At 38.2% G+C, this 21,035-nt stretch overlaps 1 protein-coding gene across 2 annotated transcripts in view; it reads right to left on the bottom strand.

Annotated features, from left to right (window-relative positions):
- KIAA0825 (KIAA0825 ortholog) overlaps positions 1-21,035 on the bottom strand; it is a 235,823-nt gene that overhangs the window by 191,393 nt on the left and 23,395 nt on the right. Inside the window, exon 1 of one of the 2 annotated variants that reach the window (XM_058823363.1) lies at positions 7,110-7,243. In XM_058823363.1, the coding sequence (XP_058679346.1) occupies positions 7,110-7,240 (131 nt within the window). In that variant the 5' untranslated portion in view covers positions 7,241-7,243. Of the gene's footprint in view, positions 1-7,109; positions 7,250-21,035 lie in introns of those variants that run through there. The other variant, XM_058823362.1, reaches the window with a different exon arrangement.

A 21,035-nucleotide genomic window follows, 5' to 3' on the forward strand; every position in this document is an offset into this window, starting at 1 on the left:
GATTCCTTTTTTTCCAGTAACATTTTTTAATTAAGTGCAAATGTACTTTTTTCAAGTTCAGAGTAGCAAATTCACTCCTTCTTTGAACATACTGAGGCACTAATCCAGATGATGTCAACTGACATGATATAGATACTATGGACCTGCAAATTTAATAACCCTCAATAAATTTTTTGTCCACAGATGACTCAACCTTTTTTTTGGAAACTGTGGAACTCTTCAGACACAGAAAAAAACCAGTCACCAAACTACTAAGGAAGGAGTGGAATGTAAAAGCTCAAAGAAAAAAACATAACCTTTCTCTGTAGCAAAGAAACCTGATAGTTATGCTTGCACTTTTTTTTTTTAATTGACTGATTTTTCAAGAAACAAATCTTTAGTCCCACACAGGCAGTACCTTGAGCCTTTGTGGGCACATATTTTTTGTGGTTAGTACTCCTAGCATACCATTATAAAAGTGAAAATGATGTGACTGAAATAGCTTCTCCTCCTTACAGGGGAAAGTGCCTGCAGTTCTTTAACAAACCAAAGCCAAGTTGTGTTATATTATCTGTGTCCACATTGGGGTCCTTTTCTGGAAAAACATTTGGTAAGTACTCATACTGCAGAGAGACAATCTCAATGTAAGAGCTCTTAGGTGCTCTTATTTATTAAATTAATGATAGTTTTTACAAGTAACCTAATCATCTGGAGAAAATGCTTTTAAAGTGGGTTCATCAATGGACAAACAGTTTAAAAAGTATTGTAATGGAACTGATAGTGTAAGCACTATCATACTATCATACAATGTCACACCACATTATTTTGAAACTTATGGTATCAGAATAAGGGTTGCCCCCTCCATGTATCATTTTCCATTGCCTAAGATTACTATGAGTAAGTTGAAGTATGATCTTCTAACTCCTTTCAATTTCTAACAAGCACATTTCAATTTATTTCATCGAGCATAGGGAGCAACCATAAAATGACAATGACATTGGTTAAATTAAACAGCTAAGCTATAAAGTGAAATTATCTTTTAACCTCGTGTTCCTTATTCTTACGATCCTCACATTCATGGAAACACAGCTTTAGAATCAGTTTACATATCTTTCATTCAGAACAGACTGTTTTAAAATAAATAAGATCAGTTTTCACTGCTGTTGAAGAATTAAGCAGTGTTAGAAAACTACTGTTATTACTCACTAAAAAGCTTGACTGCTAGAGGTATAGGACATTCATACAAAAAAATCTTATCATTTGGAAGACTGTGTATCAGAGGACCTGCTGTGAGCAGTAAAAAAATTTGCAGAAAGACTTTTAGCAGTGTAATTCACACTGACATTTTCATTGTTAAACTTTCTCTTGATCTTGAACCCAAAGAGGTAAACCAAAGACACAGCACCTGGTTCAAGGACTTCGAAAACTATTGCATATCTCTAATTTAGCCCCTTACAAAACATATCCACTCTTAACTGTAAAGTAACTGTGTCGTTAAAACCAGAAGAAATAGAATGGTGATGGCTTTGCTACACTTTAGCAAGAAAAAAGTACTTAACAGCTTAACCATATATGAACAGTCAGTTCTAACTGAACCACTGCCTGCCCACCTTTAATTTCCATTCTTGTTTTAAAGGCTCGAGATATTTCTGTCACAAGATGCAAGCTTTGTCTTGGTAAGTTATTTCAGAAGACAGGCAGTGAAACATGAGTTTTTCAACTCCATTGACTAAAACATGACAGTGACAAATAAGGGTTCAAAACCCATCATCTCATATATGCTCATATGAAATGAAATGGGATACTTTACAGGGCAGTCAAAAATCTGATTACAGCTTCTGTAGATGTAGATGACAGCTAATTAACCACCTAAGGTACTGACACAGTGATAATCACTGAATATTCAAATAAAGAAATCATGTGTCAATAAAACAGCCAATTTCTGAGCAAGTGTGCTGCCCAGCTAGCAAGTTGCTGTGGAACAACTCACCCAGATTCAGGTATTATGCACAAAGGCAACACAGTCTGCATAGGAAAAAAAATAACATTCCTTTCTCAGTTTGTTTACTTATTCCTAGCAACTGGTCCAGTAAAGTGATTAGACTAGACAACTACTATTCTGACAAAGTTTTTAATAACATTGCTGTAATATCTTTACAGGCATCAAATTTTCAGGCAAACACTAAAGTAATACATTTGTACAACAAGCCAGCTACATTCACCCAGAGTCAAATTACTTTTGAAAGCTGTGATAAATATTTAGTCCAAGTAAAACTGATAAAATGATAACTTTTTTCCTCTACAATTAGCCCTCATTTTGAAATTCTCCCAAACACTCAATCACTCTTGGGATTTTGGTTGAAAAAGCCAAAATTTTGATAAATCTCTTGACTAAGGAATATGAGGCATAACTGCTTCCTGAAAATTCCTGAGCAGAACAAGCAAAGATTTTCTTCAAAATAAGATAGCAAGATGACTCCTGCAGCACACCTTAGTTTAAAAACATATAAGCCCTTTTACACGTCAGTTCTGATACAGGATAATGGAATGAGATAGCTTGACTTAATATCCTGTTTGAAACTCCTCCATCCCTTTGTTTTGACATTGGTAAGCATTTCTTGGCAAATCAGCAAAGTTATGATCAACAGCTGGACCATGTCACACTAATATCCTTACTGAGACACCTTCCAGGTCTACAATTCAGAAGATCTTGTTAGTTCCCAAATAATAATCATAATTTTATAAAATGGTGATGGGAAAAGATGCAATGCTCTAAGCACTTAGTAGCACTGACCTCATTGCAGCCCTTCAAAATAGACCTTCAAAATCCTTATGAGTAAACTACTGTTAATTAGGTCAGGTTGAAGTCTGTCGTGGTTTGACACTGGTAAACATGCCAGGCAGCCATGAAAACCAGAAAAAAGGGCTCATGAGTTAAGGACTGGAAGAAAACACTCTAAGGGGGCAAAACAGGCTCAAACTTAAAGGCATAAAGTAAACTTGTTACTGAGTCAGAAGAGGATAATGAGGAGTAAAATAAGCCTTTAAAACACCTTCCCCCCCACCCCCCTCCTCCCAGCTCTTCTCTCCTTCCCACTGAGAGTGCAGGGAGACGGCATGGGAGCACTTGGTCAGTTTGTCACTCAAAACACTTCTTCAGTTTGCTTTTAGGGAGAGGAGTCTCTCTTCTGCTGTGCTATGGGGTCCTTCCCATGGGAAACAGTTCTCCGAGAACTTCTCCAGTGTTGTTCCAATTTCACAAGTAGCAGTCTCAGCCAACCTCCTGCTGTAATGTTAGTCCCGCCCAGCGGCAAAACAGTCTTCCCGAAACTGCTATGGTGTGTGTCACTAGTTCATGAGGTGTAGTCCTTTAAGGATAAACTGCTCTAGTTTGGAAGTAAGGGCCCTCTTTTCTCTGTCTCAGGAAACAACGGCCTCTCTGTTCAGGTCTCCCATTGGATTACAACTATTTTTAGCATCCACCCACTCCAGCATGAGCACTTTCCCAACAGGCTGCAACTGGATCTCTGCATCCCCCCAAGGACTTCATGGATTACATGGAGATAGTTTGCTTTATTATAGTCCATGGCTTGCAGAGGAGTATCGACTCCAATGCTTGAAGCACCTCCTCTTCCACTTTCTTTTCACTGATCTAGGCGTCACCATGTCGTCTTTTTCCACATGTCCTCACTTCCTCCTCTTTCTCTGACTGGGAAAAAAATCTCCTGCTCTTAAGTACTATTGCCAACAAATGCTACCTTTTTAAAGATATCTGCAGGATCCTGCAATGATTTTGTCTAGGTTCTGTGCAGGGGAGTCACTCTCTATGTTCCCGTTGCCAGTCATGCAGCCCAGCCACCGCCAGGCACGTGGGACCATTCAATGCTTCTCTTCATGCGGGCTACCGGGGAGGAGAAGCCGCAGTCGCCGGCCCTGCCCTTCTGCCTGCAGCACAGCTGGCTAGGGGCGGCCAGGCAGGCAGAGCTCGCCGTGGGCTGTGGTGAGATGGTGGCGGCAGCCACACGGCTGTGCGTGCAGCGCCGAGACGGTCCCAGCCGTGGTGCCTCGCCACCCCTGAGAAAAAGCTGCTCCTGTGAGGATTTTCTTCTAAAATGTGCCATCACAGAGGCATTGACAACTTCTCTAACTGGGCCAGCAGCATGTCCATCTTCAGAGCCATAAGCGACTGGATCTGTTGGACATTGTAGAAACTTCTAGAAGCCTCTCACAGAAAGCACTTCTGTGCCTCCCCCCCACCCCAAAAAACCAGGCTGTGTTAAACCAACACAAAGTTTATCAGATTGAAGTCAAATTAGGCTTTTGTGAAAAGACTCACAAATTTATAGTTTCCAGGGATACAGAGATACAATTTGCAGAGATACAATTATTATTAAATAATTGTGTTGAATTCTAAGCAATTGTTCTGTTGATGAAGACATACAATATCTCCTACTGTCCTACAGTCTCACAAAATCTTATAGCTTTATCACAACTAAAAGGTAGCACTCACTGAAGAAAAAACTGAATACAGAAATAAAAATCAACTGCTGAAGAGACCTCATGCTTAGCAATCACTTCAAGTTATGAACTATAGGCTTGGTTTCAAGCTCTGTACTGTATTTCCTGCTTAGAAATATTAAATATAAGCTGCAAGTTTAATCTGTGAATTGCTAACAAGTGAAATGTCAATAATTATTAAACCACTGATTCAGAAAAATAATCCAAATACTCAGTTTTGATGAGCAGTAAAAGTCAAAGTAAATGTGAAAGGAAAGAATGAAGACAAAAGGCCAACCTGATTAAACCTGTAAAACTTCGCACTTGAGAATAACCTTGAGATCACCCCTGTAGCCAAAACAGGCCAGCAACGATGATTGTTTTGAGAGTTCATATTCACCTGCTTCTATAAACTGCTGTAAAAATCAACTTAACATTCAAGTGTAATAAGAGTTCTATTACATAAAAGTGAATGAATGAGCCACTTACTACATTTTTGCAATGTCATTTGCAAAATTTGCAAATAACACAATTGCACACACATGACCTTTTTTTGTTGTTGTTACAGCACCAAATAGAATTGGTACAGTACAAAACTACTGAAGGTAATTCAACAGCTAAAAACCATATCTGATTTGTCATGTCACACAATTTTATAAAATCTATTCAGTTAGAAGCAATAAATTAGCAGTTGAATGATTTATACACTCTTGCCTCATAATTTTTTACGCAATGTTTTATTTTAAAATATATATATATGTGATGTATACTATTATGTTTATTCTCTGTGGTCTAATAAAAGCATAAATCTATTTGATGAAAAATGGATTGTATTTCAATTGTATCACTGTATCACACAGAGCTGCTCTTATCATACCACTTACAAAGATCAATGGTAACTTGAAAATTATTACATTCTATGCTACCTCTAATATATTAGCAATAAAAGGACTCTTTTTAATTTAAAATTCACATCAGCTGCTGTCCATCTTATTTTAAACTCTTTCAAATTCTGAAACTGACATACTACAGGAGCAAAATAGCACCTGGTAACTACAGAGCTACTTCCTCTTTTTCCTTGTGAAAGTAAGGTTAAAGCTAGCTTAAGTGTCAATTCAGCAGAAATTTTTCCTGACCTGCATTGCTGTGTATCACATCCTAATCCAAATTCCAGCTCTCCTTTAATAAAATATCATTTGGATCTCACAAAATTTACAGTAAAAATTCCTTCTAATTTGTAAGACTAGACAGGTAAGACAGTGACAATCAGCCTCCTTCAAGACATACAAACACTTCCACTGTGATGATGTTAACGTAAAACGTAACATAAAATGCTAAGTGGCTATAAAGTACCACTTAAAAGAAGGAACAGCTGGCTTCTCTTCCCATAGTCAAAGTTTTCTCAACAAGCAGCATACATTTTTCCACATTAAAACAAAAAATAGTAGTGAAGCATTCATTCTAAAGCTTCATTTTAAGAATCATCTTCCTAATCTCAGGATATCTCTAAACAAGGACAACAAAATCACTTTTATTTGTTAGTTGAAGAGGTGATAACAGTTATGCTAAAAATGCTGATGCTGTTTCTTCCAGATATACAAGACCACAGACACAGGAAACTTAATTACCTGTGTAATTAACTATGTTATGACATAAACAAATCTCTAAGTATCTACATTTTGCTCATGTCAACACATGGAAAACTCTTAACATTAAATTGTATTATGCAGTGGTCCATAACAGCATATTTACCAGATCTTCAGTACCATTGCTATCATGAAATTAATATTGCAAGTACTTTAGTAAACCCTAAGTTTTAAGTGCAAATGGGAGGTAAAACTAATAGAAATACCCCCCCAAAAGAACCTCTTAGCTCAGCATAACCAGTATGACAAAAACTGAGAAATTATCTAAGTCAGTTTCCAGTGAGGTATGGCAATGGTTTATTTCCATCCTTTCAGAAGCTGTTTGGGAGCAAAGACCTCTGACAAACGTGGGCTACATTAAAATGATACAATCTTAAAAAAGATGTCATGATGGATGCTCCTTGAAATCATACTTTAAGAAGCACTGTTTATACTTGAAGATGCTCACAAAGGTGAGCATTTTCAAAATTTAGTATAAAATCCTATCATTTGTTATATCTCTGACTGTATACTTATTTTTTTAAATGGACGAAAACTTTATTTGCTTAAGAGCATCTTTCACTGATGAAAGTATTACAAAGGTACTAAAGAGTTAAGCCACAATGTTTAAACTTTGCCTTTTGTCAAATTCTGTAGTTCTTTTAGTCAATAAAAATGTATCTCATTAGTAGGAAATCCTATCTCATAAAAATAGAAAATACAACTGTCATGAGAATTCACATTTTCTTCCTTCACTATCATACCTGCTGCAACAGAACCTAAGGTGAAGATGATACAATTGTTAAGAATACCATAGAGAGAAAGACTATAGCACAATAATTATACAGCATTAAAAATCTCTTAAATGCTCGAGTGGTTAAAATAAAATTACTGCTGAAGTATTTATCAGAATTTTAACCTGCCACTAGAAAAGAAAGGTGAGTTAAGCCACATTTCTTCACAAATGACTTTCACTAGTATTTTGGATTCAAATAAAATACTCTTTACCTGGAGGAGTTCTTCTTTATTTTTTCATCAAGATCACTAAGGATTTGTCTAAATTCCAATTCTCCAGGGAGGACATCTAACAAACAGTCTAAATTGGAAGAATCAAAAGAATACTCTCCTCCCCATTCCATTTTTAGAATCTGTAAAATAAATACAGAAAAATGGTTAAATAATGGAAATATGCAGACTAGAAGTACCAAAATACACAACATCTTGTTCTTTGGCGATTAGATTATATAATAATATAAATATTATATTATTATGCTTCTGCACAGACTGGTACAGAGGGAAACCGGGAATGCAAGTATTGATATAAGTTTCATAGTATCTTGCATTTCTTTAGTTTAGAGAAATCAGTTCTTTTACCTTAATCACAGCAGTAACCTTTTTTTAAGACTTAGGAAAAAATCTCTTATAATATAATAATAATTTTATATATCTATATATATCTATATATATATATATATGTGTGTGTATATGTGTATATATATATACACAAAATTATATATATAATTATAAATGGAAACTAAAAGCAAACATATTACAGGGTAAACTTATTTTCTGTATACTTATAATTTCTGTCCAAGGAGTGACTGTCTTCTGGAAATTCAGCACATCATTGCAAATACACAAACATAAAAATCCAGACTAAACCAAGTTTCATCTTGCTTTGTACTCCTTTTGACTCACATAGCATTTGACTCACAGGTCAAATCCATCAGCCTATTCAAACTAATACACTACCTTTGTGTCTTTATATCAGAAACGAAGCATTAGCAGGTTTTTTTTTCCTGTTTTCTATTTTTTTCTGCATCCTCTTGTGGGAAAATAATGATATTGATTTTACCATCAGTGATGACTTACTAGCAATTATGAAAAATATTATATAAAAACTGGAACCTTCTAAATAATCAGTATATTTCATGTCTACTATTTAGTATGTCATATTTAATACTATCTATATTGCAGCAACAACATGAGAAACAAACATAATATTCACATGCACACAGTTTGGACAACGAAATATAACAAATACTTTATTTTTCCTGCAAGCAATATTCTTTTATAAAGCAGCCACAGTGTTGGTTGTTATCTAGAGGCACTACTAGAAAAACAAATTTAATTTTTCTAAGTGAACTGTCAGCAAAACACGTTTAAAAAGAACATCAGATATTTAATATGCAAGGTCAAGATGATTGGTTTTGGTCATAGGTGTAGATTTAAGAGTAGCATAAATGCACATGTCTGGTTTTGCTCTTCCAAAGCAACATTTAACAAAAACATGGAAGTTCTCTAAAGCATAATATCTTGCACATATCAATTAACAGCACACCAATATGAAATATTTAATGGATAAAGTGTTTTCTTAAATTCTCAGAAGTTACAGAATACCCCTTTGCAAATAACAATTCAAACACTTGCAGCATTTTGGGATGTAGCTGAAACTCAATCACTTGCTGGATGTAAATCAAATATATCTCTTAAAGCATTAAGGAAATGTCAGTCTTTTAATCTAAAACTTAACAGATGTTACTACAATTAAAGACACTAATTAAAAGTAGTAGTTAAATAGAATCTATTAAACAGCACTTTACAGAACTGAGATAAAAGGCATACTGAAAATACAGCGCTTTCCTCAATTATGATACTACTTACAATAGACTTGGTCACACACACCCTTTTCTCTTATAAAGGGTTTACACAGAATATAATTTTAACTCCATTCAATATCTATAACTCAAAACCCATCTTTTATTCAACTGTCTTGTAGAACAATCAATGATTGGTGTAAAATGAACTGTATTTTATATACATACATATATATATATATAGCAAAAATACTAACATTTTGGAATGAGTCTTCATAAAATAGCTGCAGAATCAAAATTATGTATTTATATTTAATCCTAACTCTTTACAGCCAAAAGAAGCTCCTTGGGAAAAAATATCAGTATATTTTACAGACTAGTAACTGTTTGAAAAATTCATCAAATGAAAAAAAATCACCTTGTAAACATGACAGCCTAGTTTTCATGCATGCATTCCTGTAAGACTTCTATGTCATACTTCTTTGGTTCACTTGTCAAAACAAAGCAATTATTCCTTTCAGTCTTGGTTTATGGAAGAAAAGCAAAATTTGATTATTCAGTTTTTAAATACTGTTTTAGATGGCTAATACTAATTTCTTCTTCTGAAAATCTAAACCCAAAAATGTTTCAAAAGGAAAAAATAAGAGCATCAAGACATAAATTAGCACAATTGAGGTGAAACTTTACTGTTCTTTAGCATAACCAGAGCCAGGGCCTTCAGTGCACCAAAAGACTCTAACTGATGATCTGACTCTAAACAGAACTCCACTATCAGCCTGCTGCCTGCCCTCCCTGTGTCCCCTGGGGGCAGCAGGATGGGTGTCAGCTAGCAAGGGCCATCCCCTGTCATTTGGGATTTTCCCCGCCTCTCCTGTTAATGCAAAGAGCAGACAGTTGTTGATGCTCTCAAAGAACCAGTGTGACACAGCTCTCCTCTAAAGGCAAAACCCTCAATGTTTGTTTTTTTAAGAAAGAAATCCATTTCTTTCTTAAAAGAGAAATGGGAGAAGAACTCAGTTTGGAAAATCTGAATTCTGTCAAAGTACTTTAGACATTAATAACCCTCTTTTTCTGTAAAGGAAATTAATTTAAGCTTTGTTATTAAGCTGCATAAAAATATAATTCTACCATATTTCAATTTTCTATTATGATGAACTATTGTATGTTTTAGGACAAATGGTCTTAGAGAAGATGTCAGGTGCAACTTTTTAAGCCCCTATCTTCAAAGACTTAGTTCTTTTCAAAACATATTAGAGGACTGTTCATCAACATTAAAATGATGCAGCAATCAAGAAACTTAACCAATGTACAGTTTAGCTTAGAAATATTTTTCAGGTGTCTTATTTTAAGCCACGGTATCAATGAAATTTAACATCAATGTAATAATTTCCCACTTCTAACAAGTGTAAATTATGAAACTTTTTACCAAAAATCTTTAGGCCTATTTAAAAAAATACTACAAAACAATCAAGTTAACACCACAGATAATTCTTGCTTTTAAAACTCACAGGTTTACCATTGAAAAGCAATTTTTGTGTGTGTGTTTTCTTTTTCAGTGTCAATTAAATGGAAGAAATCTCCTATAAAAATTATATGTAGTTGCAATTGGGTATTTCTTCATTCTGATTAAACAGTTAAGTTAAACACAATTGTAAAAGCCTTCCAGTACAAACATACATCTGAAATTCCATGGAATTTCTAAGATCAATTTGTAATATTTATATTTACTATAATATGCCTTTGTTCTCAGACATAGAGTTTGTAAAAGTGGCATTTAGCTAAATCTTGAACAGAATCTTTTGAGCACATCTGTTGCTTATGCACATCTCAATGTACCCATAATTTGGAAAAAGGGATATGTCAAATTGCAGCACTGAAATATAGAGAATTAGCCAAATCTTTGAAGCTTTTTTCTGTTACTGCTTCTTATCTTACAGGAGATATCTCTTTATTGCCCTAACATCCTTGCAAAACTAAAAGGGAATGAGAGAATTGACAAGATTTTTCATCACTCAGCTTATGCTTTCAATAAGACCTTAACAATGATTTCCTTTATCTAGCTTTAGTTGTGTAACTGCTTCCAGCCGCTTTACAGCACAGAAGATGTCATCCGCAATTGCACAGCAGGCAGCAAGAGCAATGGCAGTGGCCTGAGATACTACAATTCAATGTGAAATTCCTATTGTTCTGTATATTTAAATAGTCTGAATATTTAAAATTATTTTGAAAACCAAATAGAGCGTACAAAAGAAATCCATTTAAAAACTGCAATTTCTTCAGCTCTACTCTGACATGGCAAAAGCTTTTTACCCAATTTTCTGTGGCAAAAATCCTTTAAAATTGTTTACTGTTTAAAACAGACTTGTAAAAGAAAAGGAAAATTTAAAATTCTCTCTATAAAAGAACATGATTCATTTTTGTTTCTGCTCATATGTATCGAAGATCCCTATCTAAATTTTCCAAACTGCCTTTCACCTATTTCGCCCACTTTGCTGAAGCCTACAAAACATTTACAAAAAGAATATCATATTGTTCCAGTAAAAAAGACATTTAATGCATACAAAAAAAACTCCTTAACAAAACAGAACCACCAGTCTTCATTATGGTTTTATTTACTAAATATTTTGAATGCCACAAATAACTTTGAAACAAGTTTACAAAAATAATCTTGCAATGCTCCCCCTGCAGACTTTCCACATTTGCTGTTGTCATAAACTTTTACTTCAATGTTAATTTTCTATTTGTAAATTATTATCCACCACACGCTTAAAACATTTGCCTTTATATTTTTTGAAGATGGATTCTAAGTATCTATAATTAAATACTCACTTGTAACCCTTTTGAACACAGCTTTCTTCCAAATTCTGCCGTAAGAGTCACCAAATAAAAGAATGGTAATAAAATATAACTAAAGAAACACAGTCCTCACTATGGATGAAACAGAAAGCTATACCTTCCACCTAAAGCTGTAATATCAGAATGCAGTGCTGCGATCTAGGGCAGCTATATCAACCCTTAAATCATAATATTGTCAAAAAGGACTGTGAAAATGCACATTTCTGACAAATAGCATATGCTACTATTTTTAACATCTGTAGTTTTTTCAAACTATATAGCTTAGGCCTGCATTGTAACCATATGTACATGCCAGAATTTGTAACTAAAATCTGTGAGTTCTCCCTATTGTCTCTCCCCAATTCTTTGAGCCACAGAAAGTGAAATGCTGCGAATAGAAAGGAACCAGCACTGCTTTTTAAGATTTGTTACTACTTGGGACTGGTAAAAATGTTCAAAGACAGGAAAGAATATTCATTTACATAAACTTAATCAAACACTATTGGTGTGACACTACTGTAAAGGCAGTGACTTCAAAAGAGGAACATGCCATCTGGAGTTACAAGGAAACTCCTGAGTAGTTATGTCAGAAGAAAGGAATAAAGGATAATGTGATTTCATAACCTTCAGTAAAGAAAAAATGGCCATTTTCTGAGTAGCTCTTGGGACAAACAGTCCTATATCATCTTTAGCTCTCAGCTGGTTATCCTGCAGCTGCAATCCTGCAGTGTATGATCCAAGGTTCGACATTTATAAACAAGCCACCCTTACAGAAGAAGCCTGCAAGCATTAAGAATCCTACCTCTAAATCTAGTGGCTTTCCCTACCTCCTTGTTAGTCTATATGGTTACTAAAACCATAAGTGTGACAACACAGAAGCATGTCTATATACAAGTGCAACTAATTTTTTTTCGTTTTGGTTTTTTTTTTTTGGGTTTTTTTTTTTTTTAAGCTCCTATTTTATTTCATAAGTTTGGGACTTTTTTTAAAAAGGATAAATCTGGTGCAATGTTGTCTTCTTTTTATATGGTTTAAGGCCTTACAAAAATTAATTTACTCATCAGCTCTTCTGCCAATGTCACATACAAACACAGGACAAAATTACTCTGGCACTGTCACCATTTAAGACTACATTGATTTAGATTATGTCACCATTTAAGACTACATCAATCTCATTGTCAAATTATTATACTTTATGAATGATGGATGCTTTAAAATAATTTTAAATTAAAACAATAATTACCAATCAGTACAGTAAAGTAATCATCAATGCATAGAAAAGAGATTCTTAGAAGCCTATTTGGAAATACCTACTCAATATTTTCTTTTAATCTTCTTAGCCAAGAAACTGCAAAATAAATAGAATCATTTCAAAACAGATTATAGTACCTAATTTATTTTCTCCTGCTCCAGATGAGAGTTATAACTACTGGGTAAATTTTGCATAGAGGTATGAGAAAATATCTAAGACCAGTAATTTTCCCAGAAAAACTGAATGGCATTGTTTTCTTCCTGAAGAACAAGAACACAAGACATATCTTACGAGACTAATGGTGCATCCTCTGCAGAACTGTCTATCTAATTGTGGCAATAAGTACTGCTATTTAGGTATAATATTTGAGTTTTGTCATTTTGTGGCACTTACAAACTCAGAAAGAAGAGGTAATACTTTATAAAATCCCCCCCCAAATCCCTCACAGAACCATGTTCTGAAAAGCATCTGCTATGCCATTCCTATCTTGCAGATCATTAGTGTCTAAAACTGCACAGATTTATAAGGACTGTTCTGAAAGAACTTATCTTTAAGCACACTGGTAAAGCACCAAAAGTACACTATTTTCAACTAAAAACCTTACAAATACCCACTAGCTACTTCTAAAAGACTTTTCTTGTTTATTAGAAAAATCTTCCATTGTAACACAATTCACTTTAAGGACAATGGTATTTAAAAGACAGAAATTTCAAGACCTTTAAGGTCTTGTCATTCAGTAGATCAGACAGAGTTGCTGGAATTTTAACAGGAAATAGCCTTCCAATGAAACTATTATATTTAAAAAGAATTACAAAAATAGTCTGTGACCACAGCTTTTAAAAGGTAGGCTGCATTTCAGCTCCTTCATTCCCACACACTCTATTTTCTTTCATTACTACTCAATTTAAAGCTGAGAGCATGAAAGATGTCCATTTTATAAAAATGAAATACAGAAGCTCTCCACAGAGATACCTCTTAAATTGGCCCAAGTTTATAGTCGCATTCTTAAAAGTTTGTTTCGTAGTATAAATGTAATGGATTTTGGATTTTTTCCCAAATACTATTATTACTGCTACTGTAGTAGTACTACACAGGATCATGTGAAACATTTTATTAGCCAAGAAATTTCCCTTTTTTTTTTCTTTTTCATCTTCTTTTTAATGAAATTATTACTTTTTTCTGCTGCCATTGCTCAGCTTGTAAAGCTTGAAATGACACTGCTGAATGTACAATGCGCCACTCAGATTCTACGGCACAATACGGGCTCATATTCTTACTCAGCTATGTTTTTCACCTTCAACAGCACTGCTAAGTATCTGTTTGCCCCCCCTTAAAGAAAAAGACACTTCATAAGTAAAATAATTACAAGCTAACTATTTTTACCATGTTGTTATGATTTAGGAATCATTACTGAAAACACTCCAAAGCACACACTGGTTTGGACACTCCCCCTTTCTCCTCCCCCACTTCCTGAGGCAGGAGGGAGAGGAGAATTGTAAAACGTAAAGCTTACAGGTTGAGAAAAGGACAATTTACTGGAAACAGCAATAAGATCAAAAATGTAACAATGTATTTCAGGAACAATGTTACCTGAAATACACAAAAGTTGTACAAGAAAGGAGATTGATTCATACATGGAAAAGCCCACTACCCAGAAACCTGTCCTGAGCAAATGTCTGCCACATTTCCCACAGCCAGAAGGAATGCCCTCCCCTCACCCTCAGTGATAATGTGACATGGTAAAGAATAACCTCCAGGTGCTAGCCATGACCCATCCAGGCTGCTGCTAAAAATAACCCTGCCCTGGAAAAAAGCAGGACATTATCCACCCCTTATTATGCACCCTATAATTTATGCTCAAATCCTACACCTTCCACCAATACACACATAGTACATATACACAAGCACACATATAGACATCAGTAGTCATTCCTCCAACATATCTGTTGAGCTCACTGAGCCCATGACTGTGGGTTCTCTGTCCTAGATCCCTTCCAGGGCAGGAGGGCTGCTGTGCTGTCAGGTTGTTGCAAGCTGCATCACGAGCTCAGGACCAGTGTATCTGGAGCAGTCCGTACTCACTACCCATGCTAGTTATGGGATTCAGCTACTAATATTATACAACAAAATATTACAGACTGCTCTCACCTAAAAATCAAATTCCCTTCAGGTACACATCATATTTCCCCATCCAACTGCATTAGATACCAAGTACACCCGGGTCATTGAGCAAAAACAGTCCCACAGACAGGTTTGTCTTAGCTTAAACCTGGACTAATCCAAACTGTCTCCCCTAACATATTCCTAATGTGCATCACAGGAATTTTATCCCCCTCTTTGGTATGAGATTTGATTGGGTAGGGCCAGGTCGATTCATGGAGCCTCCCTCTAGTGTTAACTAACCAAGTGGGCTTTGCTAAGTGCGGACCTCAATGTATGAAGGTCCAACCACCCATTGCTTTCAATGTGGTTTTAACAGTCCATTGTATTAACTCAATTTTCCCAGAGGCTGGTGCATGACAGGGAACATGATACTCACTCAATACCATGATCTCTGGCTATGAGGTCTATGAGGCTATTTTTGAAATGAGTCCTATTTTACAACTCCATTTTTTCTGGAATGCCATGTGGTCACAGGACTTGCTTTTTGAGGCGCAAGCCGGTGTTCCAGGCAGTGGGGTGAGGCACAGGATACATCTCCAGCCATCCAGTGGCGCTTTACACCATTGTCAGCACTCAGGGCCTGTCTCCCAGGCTGTGGGAGAGGGATGTAATTAATTTGCCAAATCACTCCATATTTATATTTCGACCATTGTCCACCACACCACAGAGACTTTACCTACCTGCTTGCTTAAATGCAGTGCACATTTCACTTCTGAATAACACGGAGAAATGTCCATAACTGAGTTGTGCGCCCCTCTTTATGCTGCATCTCTTCCCTGATAACCTGAGGTGTACTGAGCCCACTGACTGGAAATAATTCACCCTTATGCTGCCAGCCCAGGTGCACCTGAGACACTTTAATCTCGACAGCCCAATCCACCTGTTCATTGTTGTGATGTTTTCCAGCAGCCCAGCTCCTGGGTGCATGTGCATCTGCATGATGTGCTTTTACAGCTAACTCCTCTACCTGGGCAGTGAGATCTTGCCACAGTTCAGGAGCCCAGATTTACTTCTGTGCTGCCAATTGGCCTTTTCCCATTGGTTTAGCCATCCCCACAGGGCATTTGCTGCCATCCACAGTACTCCACCACTACACAAGTCAGTGTAGAGGTAGAGCACTGGCCATTTCTCTCATTCAGCAATATCTACACTCTATGCCACTGCAGTCTGGATAAGTCCAAGGCAAATAGTGGTGCTGTGTTTCCAGCCCTGGGGCAATTGATTGCAGGCATACTAAATACCCTCCAGGTGAAAGCAAATTGTTGCAGGCAGTCTGCTGCTAAAGGAATGGAGAAAAACACATTAAGTAGTATTAATGATGGCAGGACTTTGCTGCCTTGGACTCCAGTTCATACTGAAGTTCCAGCATATACAGCACAGCAATGCTCAGTGGTGGTGTGACTTTCTTCAGACCATAATTCTGTCAGTCTCCACTCTCTACTGGAGTTATGCACTGGCCATAGAGGGCTCTAGAGGGTGAGAGTCTCACTGACTGCTCCTTGGTGCTGTGATCCATGAATCATCTAATGGATGGAAGTCATTGAGTCCTGGTTGGTGTGATATTGCCAACACTGCACTGTTGTGGTGGTGACCATTACCTGTTATTCTTCAACCTTCAGCAGTCCTACAGCAGAAAGGTCCTCTGAATGACCAGGCAAGGCTACTTAATGCCCTCTGTCTGTACAGCAGTCTCATTGATTGACACTGGCTGGATGCCAGGCACCCACCAAAGCCTCTTTATCACTCCCCTTTGCAGCTGGACAGGGGACAGAAAACATAACAAAGGGTTCATGAGTCAAGGATCAGGGGAGATCATTCACCAAACATAGGCACAACAGGCTCAAATTAGACATTTATTGAATTTATTACTAACAAAATCAGAGCAGGATACTGAGAAGCAGAATAAAATCTTAAAGAACACCTTTTCTACACCCCTACCTCCATCCCAGCTGTGACTTACAGGGAGACAAGGAATGGAGGTTATGATCAGCTCATTACAGACTGTTTCTCCCTCAGCTCAGGGAGAGAAGTCCTTCTACTACTTCCACAGGCAGTTCCTCCCACAGGAGACAGTTCTCCACAAACTTCTCAGAGGTGAGTCTATCCCATGGGCAGCAGTCCTCCCCAGACTGCTGCAATGTAGGTCACTCTTGCACTGGGTTCAGTCCTTCAAAAACAGGTTGCCCCAAAATGAGTGCCCCATGGGGTCACAAGTCCTTCCAGGAACCCTGCTCCAGCATGGGCTCGTCTCTTCACAGGTCTGCAGATCCCTGTCAGATATCCTGCTCCAGCACAGGCCTTCCCCAGGGTAACAGCCTCTTCAGGGGATCCACCTTCTCTGGTGTGAGTCTACTGCATGGGCTGCAGATGGATCTCTGCACCCCCATGGATCTCCAAGGGCTGTAGGGGCATACCTGCTTCACCATCATGTTCACCATGGGCTCCATTGCACAAGCTGCTCAGCTTAGGCACTTGGAGTATCTCCTCTCTCCTTCTCCACTGATCTTGGTGTCTGCAGAGTTGCTCCTCTCACATAGTCTCATTCCACTCTTCTCTGATTATAATAAAAACTGTGCAATACTTTCCTTTCTTTTCTTCTTCTCCTCTTCCTTCTTGTTCTTCCTCTTCTTCTTCATCTTCAATATGTTATCACTGAGGCATTACCACCATTTCTACCTGGCCCAGCCTTAGCCAGCAGCACATTCATATTTGGATCTGCCAAAGATCAGCTCTGCCAGATGCTGAGGAACCTTCCAGCAGCTTCTCACAAAATCCACGCCCTATGGCCCCTGCTTCCAAAAGCAGGTCATGCAAACCCAGCTATCCCAAAAGTCCAATGATGGCCTTTTGAGTCCTTGAAATATCCTCTTCCTGAGGTAATCTATGCCGAGGATGCACAGGGCCTCTGGGCCAGTCACAGTGGAGTGCGTTTGCTGTTTGTTCCCAGTCAGCTTCCAGCACAGCCAGCTGTCCAGCTCCCCGTCACCTCAGAAACAGACGGATTCTGCCCCTATATATCTTGATGGCATCAGGGTACACTGAACATCTGTGTCAACTAAAGTTCTTGTGGGTCTGATGTACCAAGCCTAGGATCCACACAGTCCAATAGATTTGATTGTCCCTTTCCCCCACCTGGCTAGTCAGGGCCTCTCTAGGTCTGGTCATGGTATTCATTGATATTTCTTGTAAATATGAACTGGAGATCCCTTCAGGATTAGAAGTAACATCAGCCCTTCTATTCTGTCTGAGGACTCACCCACTGGAAACTGGAGCTGCATTTATCCTTGAAGAGCTTCCTCTGATGTTTGTTCTTCCTCCCAACTCACGTACCTGTGCTGCCAGAACAAAGGTGGGTTTTTCATCCTACTTCCTTACATCCCCTCTGGGGTGACACAGCAAAAGCCACAGGTCACCTTGTGGTTTGTACCCTCTCTCTTGAGCAGAGGGTACTTGCTCCCAATAGTTTAGACTCTGGTCCACACTGGAGGGGCATGGGACATTTCCTCTCTAATCTGATGAAGTCTTTTGAGTCTGTCTGCAGTCTTGGACAGTCTTTCCACAGACAAGGTGCAGGTCAGTAGGGAGGAAAAAAGATGACCATCACATGGCTGTAGCTAGGTAATCACCTAAAGCACTTTGTTCCTCCTCCTGTCATGGACATGGATGCCAGAGAGTTGGTGTACGATGATCATGTGCTCCGTACAAACTTCTGCCACGTGGATTGTGCACTCTGGACCTCATCCAGGTCTACAGGGGACTGCACCTTAATTGAATCCCTAGAGACTACCTCCAGAACACTCATTCTCCCAGGTACTGGATACCTTTCTCCATGGTGCCCCACCTGCCTGGGTGCACTACTAGATCATCCCTGAGAGAGAACCTTTCTCTCACGCTTGACAGGAGTCACCTCCAAAGGCTGAGAGCTTCTGTCCTCTTCCCAATGCCCTCGTCAGTGCCAGATCCTGGGACAGGGATCCCAGCTCCTCAGCCTCATTACCACCTAGTTTCATATCATGTGCCATGATATGGCAGCACTGGAGCAGCCAGGTCAGACTGGCAGCTCAAATCTTCTTGCACACCCTGCAGCTCACCCAGGGACAGGGATCAGTGATTATCTCTGGATCTGCCTTTCCCTCCTGTTGCATCGGCATGGGCTGTTCCTGCAGCTCAGCTGCAGCTTGAGTGGCCACAGTGGCTGTTGGTGTGATTTCCTCCTCTTACCCCTGAGGTATCTACTGTCAAGCAGTAGTCAATAAATAGGAGCCAAAGCCCAGCATAGTGCTTAACTGCTTGCCTCTCTGGGACTGCCACAGCATTTTTCTTTCAAATATTCTGCTACTTCATCAGGGTCCCGCAGTTGCTCAGAAGTGAACTTCAAAGCCATTGGAACAGAACAGAGCTCCAAATGCTGATCCACCTTCTCCCAAATTCCATACCACTTATGACTAAACACCCTTGGCGTAGATGGCCTTCTTAAAAATCTCTTTCTTGACTAAACATGGTGAAAATCATGCTGAAGAGACATGGCAGGCATAGCAGTATGAATATGCTTTCCTTAACATCCAAAGGGAATCAAAATTCTCAAAAGCTGTTGTAACAGGTATGAAGGAGTAAAAGGGGCTAAAAAGGTGGGGAAAATCATCCTTCTCTGTTCCCATCACAGGGTGGGTATAACTAAAGAATTCCCAGAGGTTGCACCCAAGGCCAGGGTAGGAGCAGAACACTGAGCACACATTCCAAATTACTTCCTTGCCCTTGATGTTGCCATGTAACTGATATCACACACTACTGTAACCAAGCCATTCTGATCTCCTTCTCTGCTCTGAAAAAAGAACACTGTGGTGGACACAGTGTCCACCGAAAGATATACAAGGTTAGGTACCATCCCCACATGGACAGATCACAGCATAAGCAGTGATTCTGTACCTAATAAAACAAATGCTTAGACCAAATTTATTTCAAACCCACTCTAGTCAGATGTACTGTTATCTGAACCCTTTGACCCTGTGCTGGACACCAAATAAGGTTGTTGTGGTTTACGAATGGTGTTCCCTAATTTAGTGCTCCCACTGAACCACTTTAAACCAAGCATTAGTCACTCACTTACCCCTCTCCCTGCCATGAGATGGGCAGGAGTACTGGAAGCACAAAAGATTAAGGGTTGAGGTAAAGTGAAGATTTTGGGTTGAGGTAAGAACAATATACTGGAAATAGCAATGAAGTTAGAAACTAACAGTAACGGCAACAATATTAATAACAGGGTGTACAAGAAATGATTCACACACAAAAAAGTTCATCACATAGCAATCTGCCAAACATGAATCACCTCCACACTACCCTCAACTGGAAGAGACACCCTTTCCCTGCCCATGGCAATGATGAGAGATGGTAGAGAATAACCACTTGGCTACTGCAAAAATTACCCCTGTCCTGTCTGTAACCAGGACATAAGGTGTACATACACACTGGAGTACACACAACCTAAAATGTGTCAGGTATTTTCAAGCTTGCAAGGCAAGTTCTTGTTTGAATTACTTGCTTGCTTACCCCCTACACCACAACCAGGAGTAGCTTCCTAGTCAGCCTCTACCCAAACCTTCAAAGCATGCAACAGATCAAATCAGACTTATCTTAAGGACTGAACTCATAAGAAACCTTCACTGCTCTCACTCAAAGTGCACCAGCAAATTCATGATGAAGCCCAGAAAAGGCAAAGTCTTTTCATTGTGAATATTTGATTACACAGAAACTGTACGAGGATAGCAAAATTGACTAAATAATCTTAAAGGCATCTGTATCACTTCCTTTCAGAAAAAAAGCTTTTCATCATGGCATAAGTGACATACTACCTACAATAACACCTTTCTCCTCAGTGTTGACAGCCTCTTCTTCACAGCAAAACTGTGAAATGAAGTTAAATTTTAAGTTTCCTGCTGTTTTTTATACCAAACTCTTTCTATTTAATTATTTAATTGCCTTCTTAACTTCCATTCTTGTACTTGACTTCTTCTGTATTCCTGCTTCTCAGTCAACTTTCCAAAGAAAATGAGGCTTACACTACTATTGCCTGGATTTCTTCTCCAAACT

The sequence above is a fragment of the Ammospiza caudacuta genome, chromosome Z, assembly GCF_027887145.1.
Source record: "Ammospiza caudacuta isolate bAmmCau1 chromosome Z, bAmmCau1.pri, whole genome shotgun sequence".
Lineage (NCBI taxonomy): Eukaryota > Metazoa > Chordata > Aves > Passeriformes > Passerellidae > Ammospiza > Ammospiza caudacuta.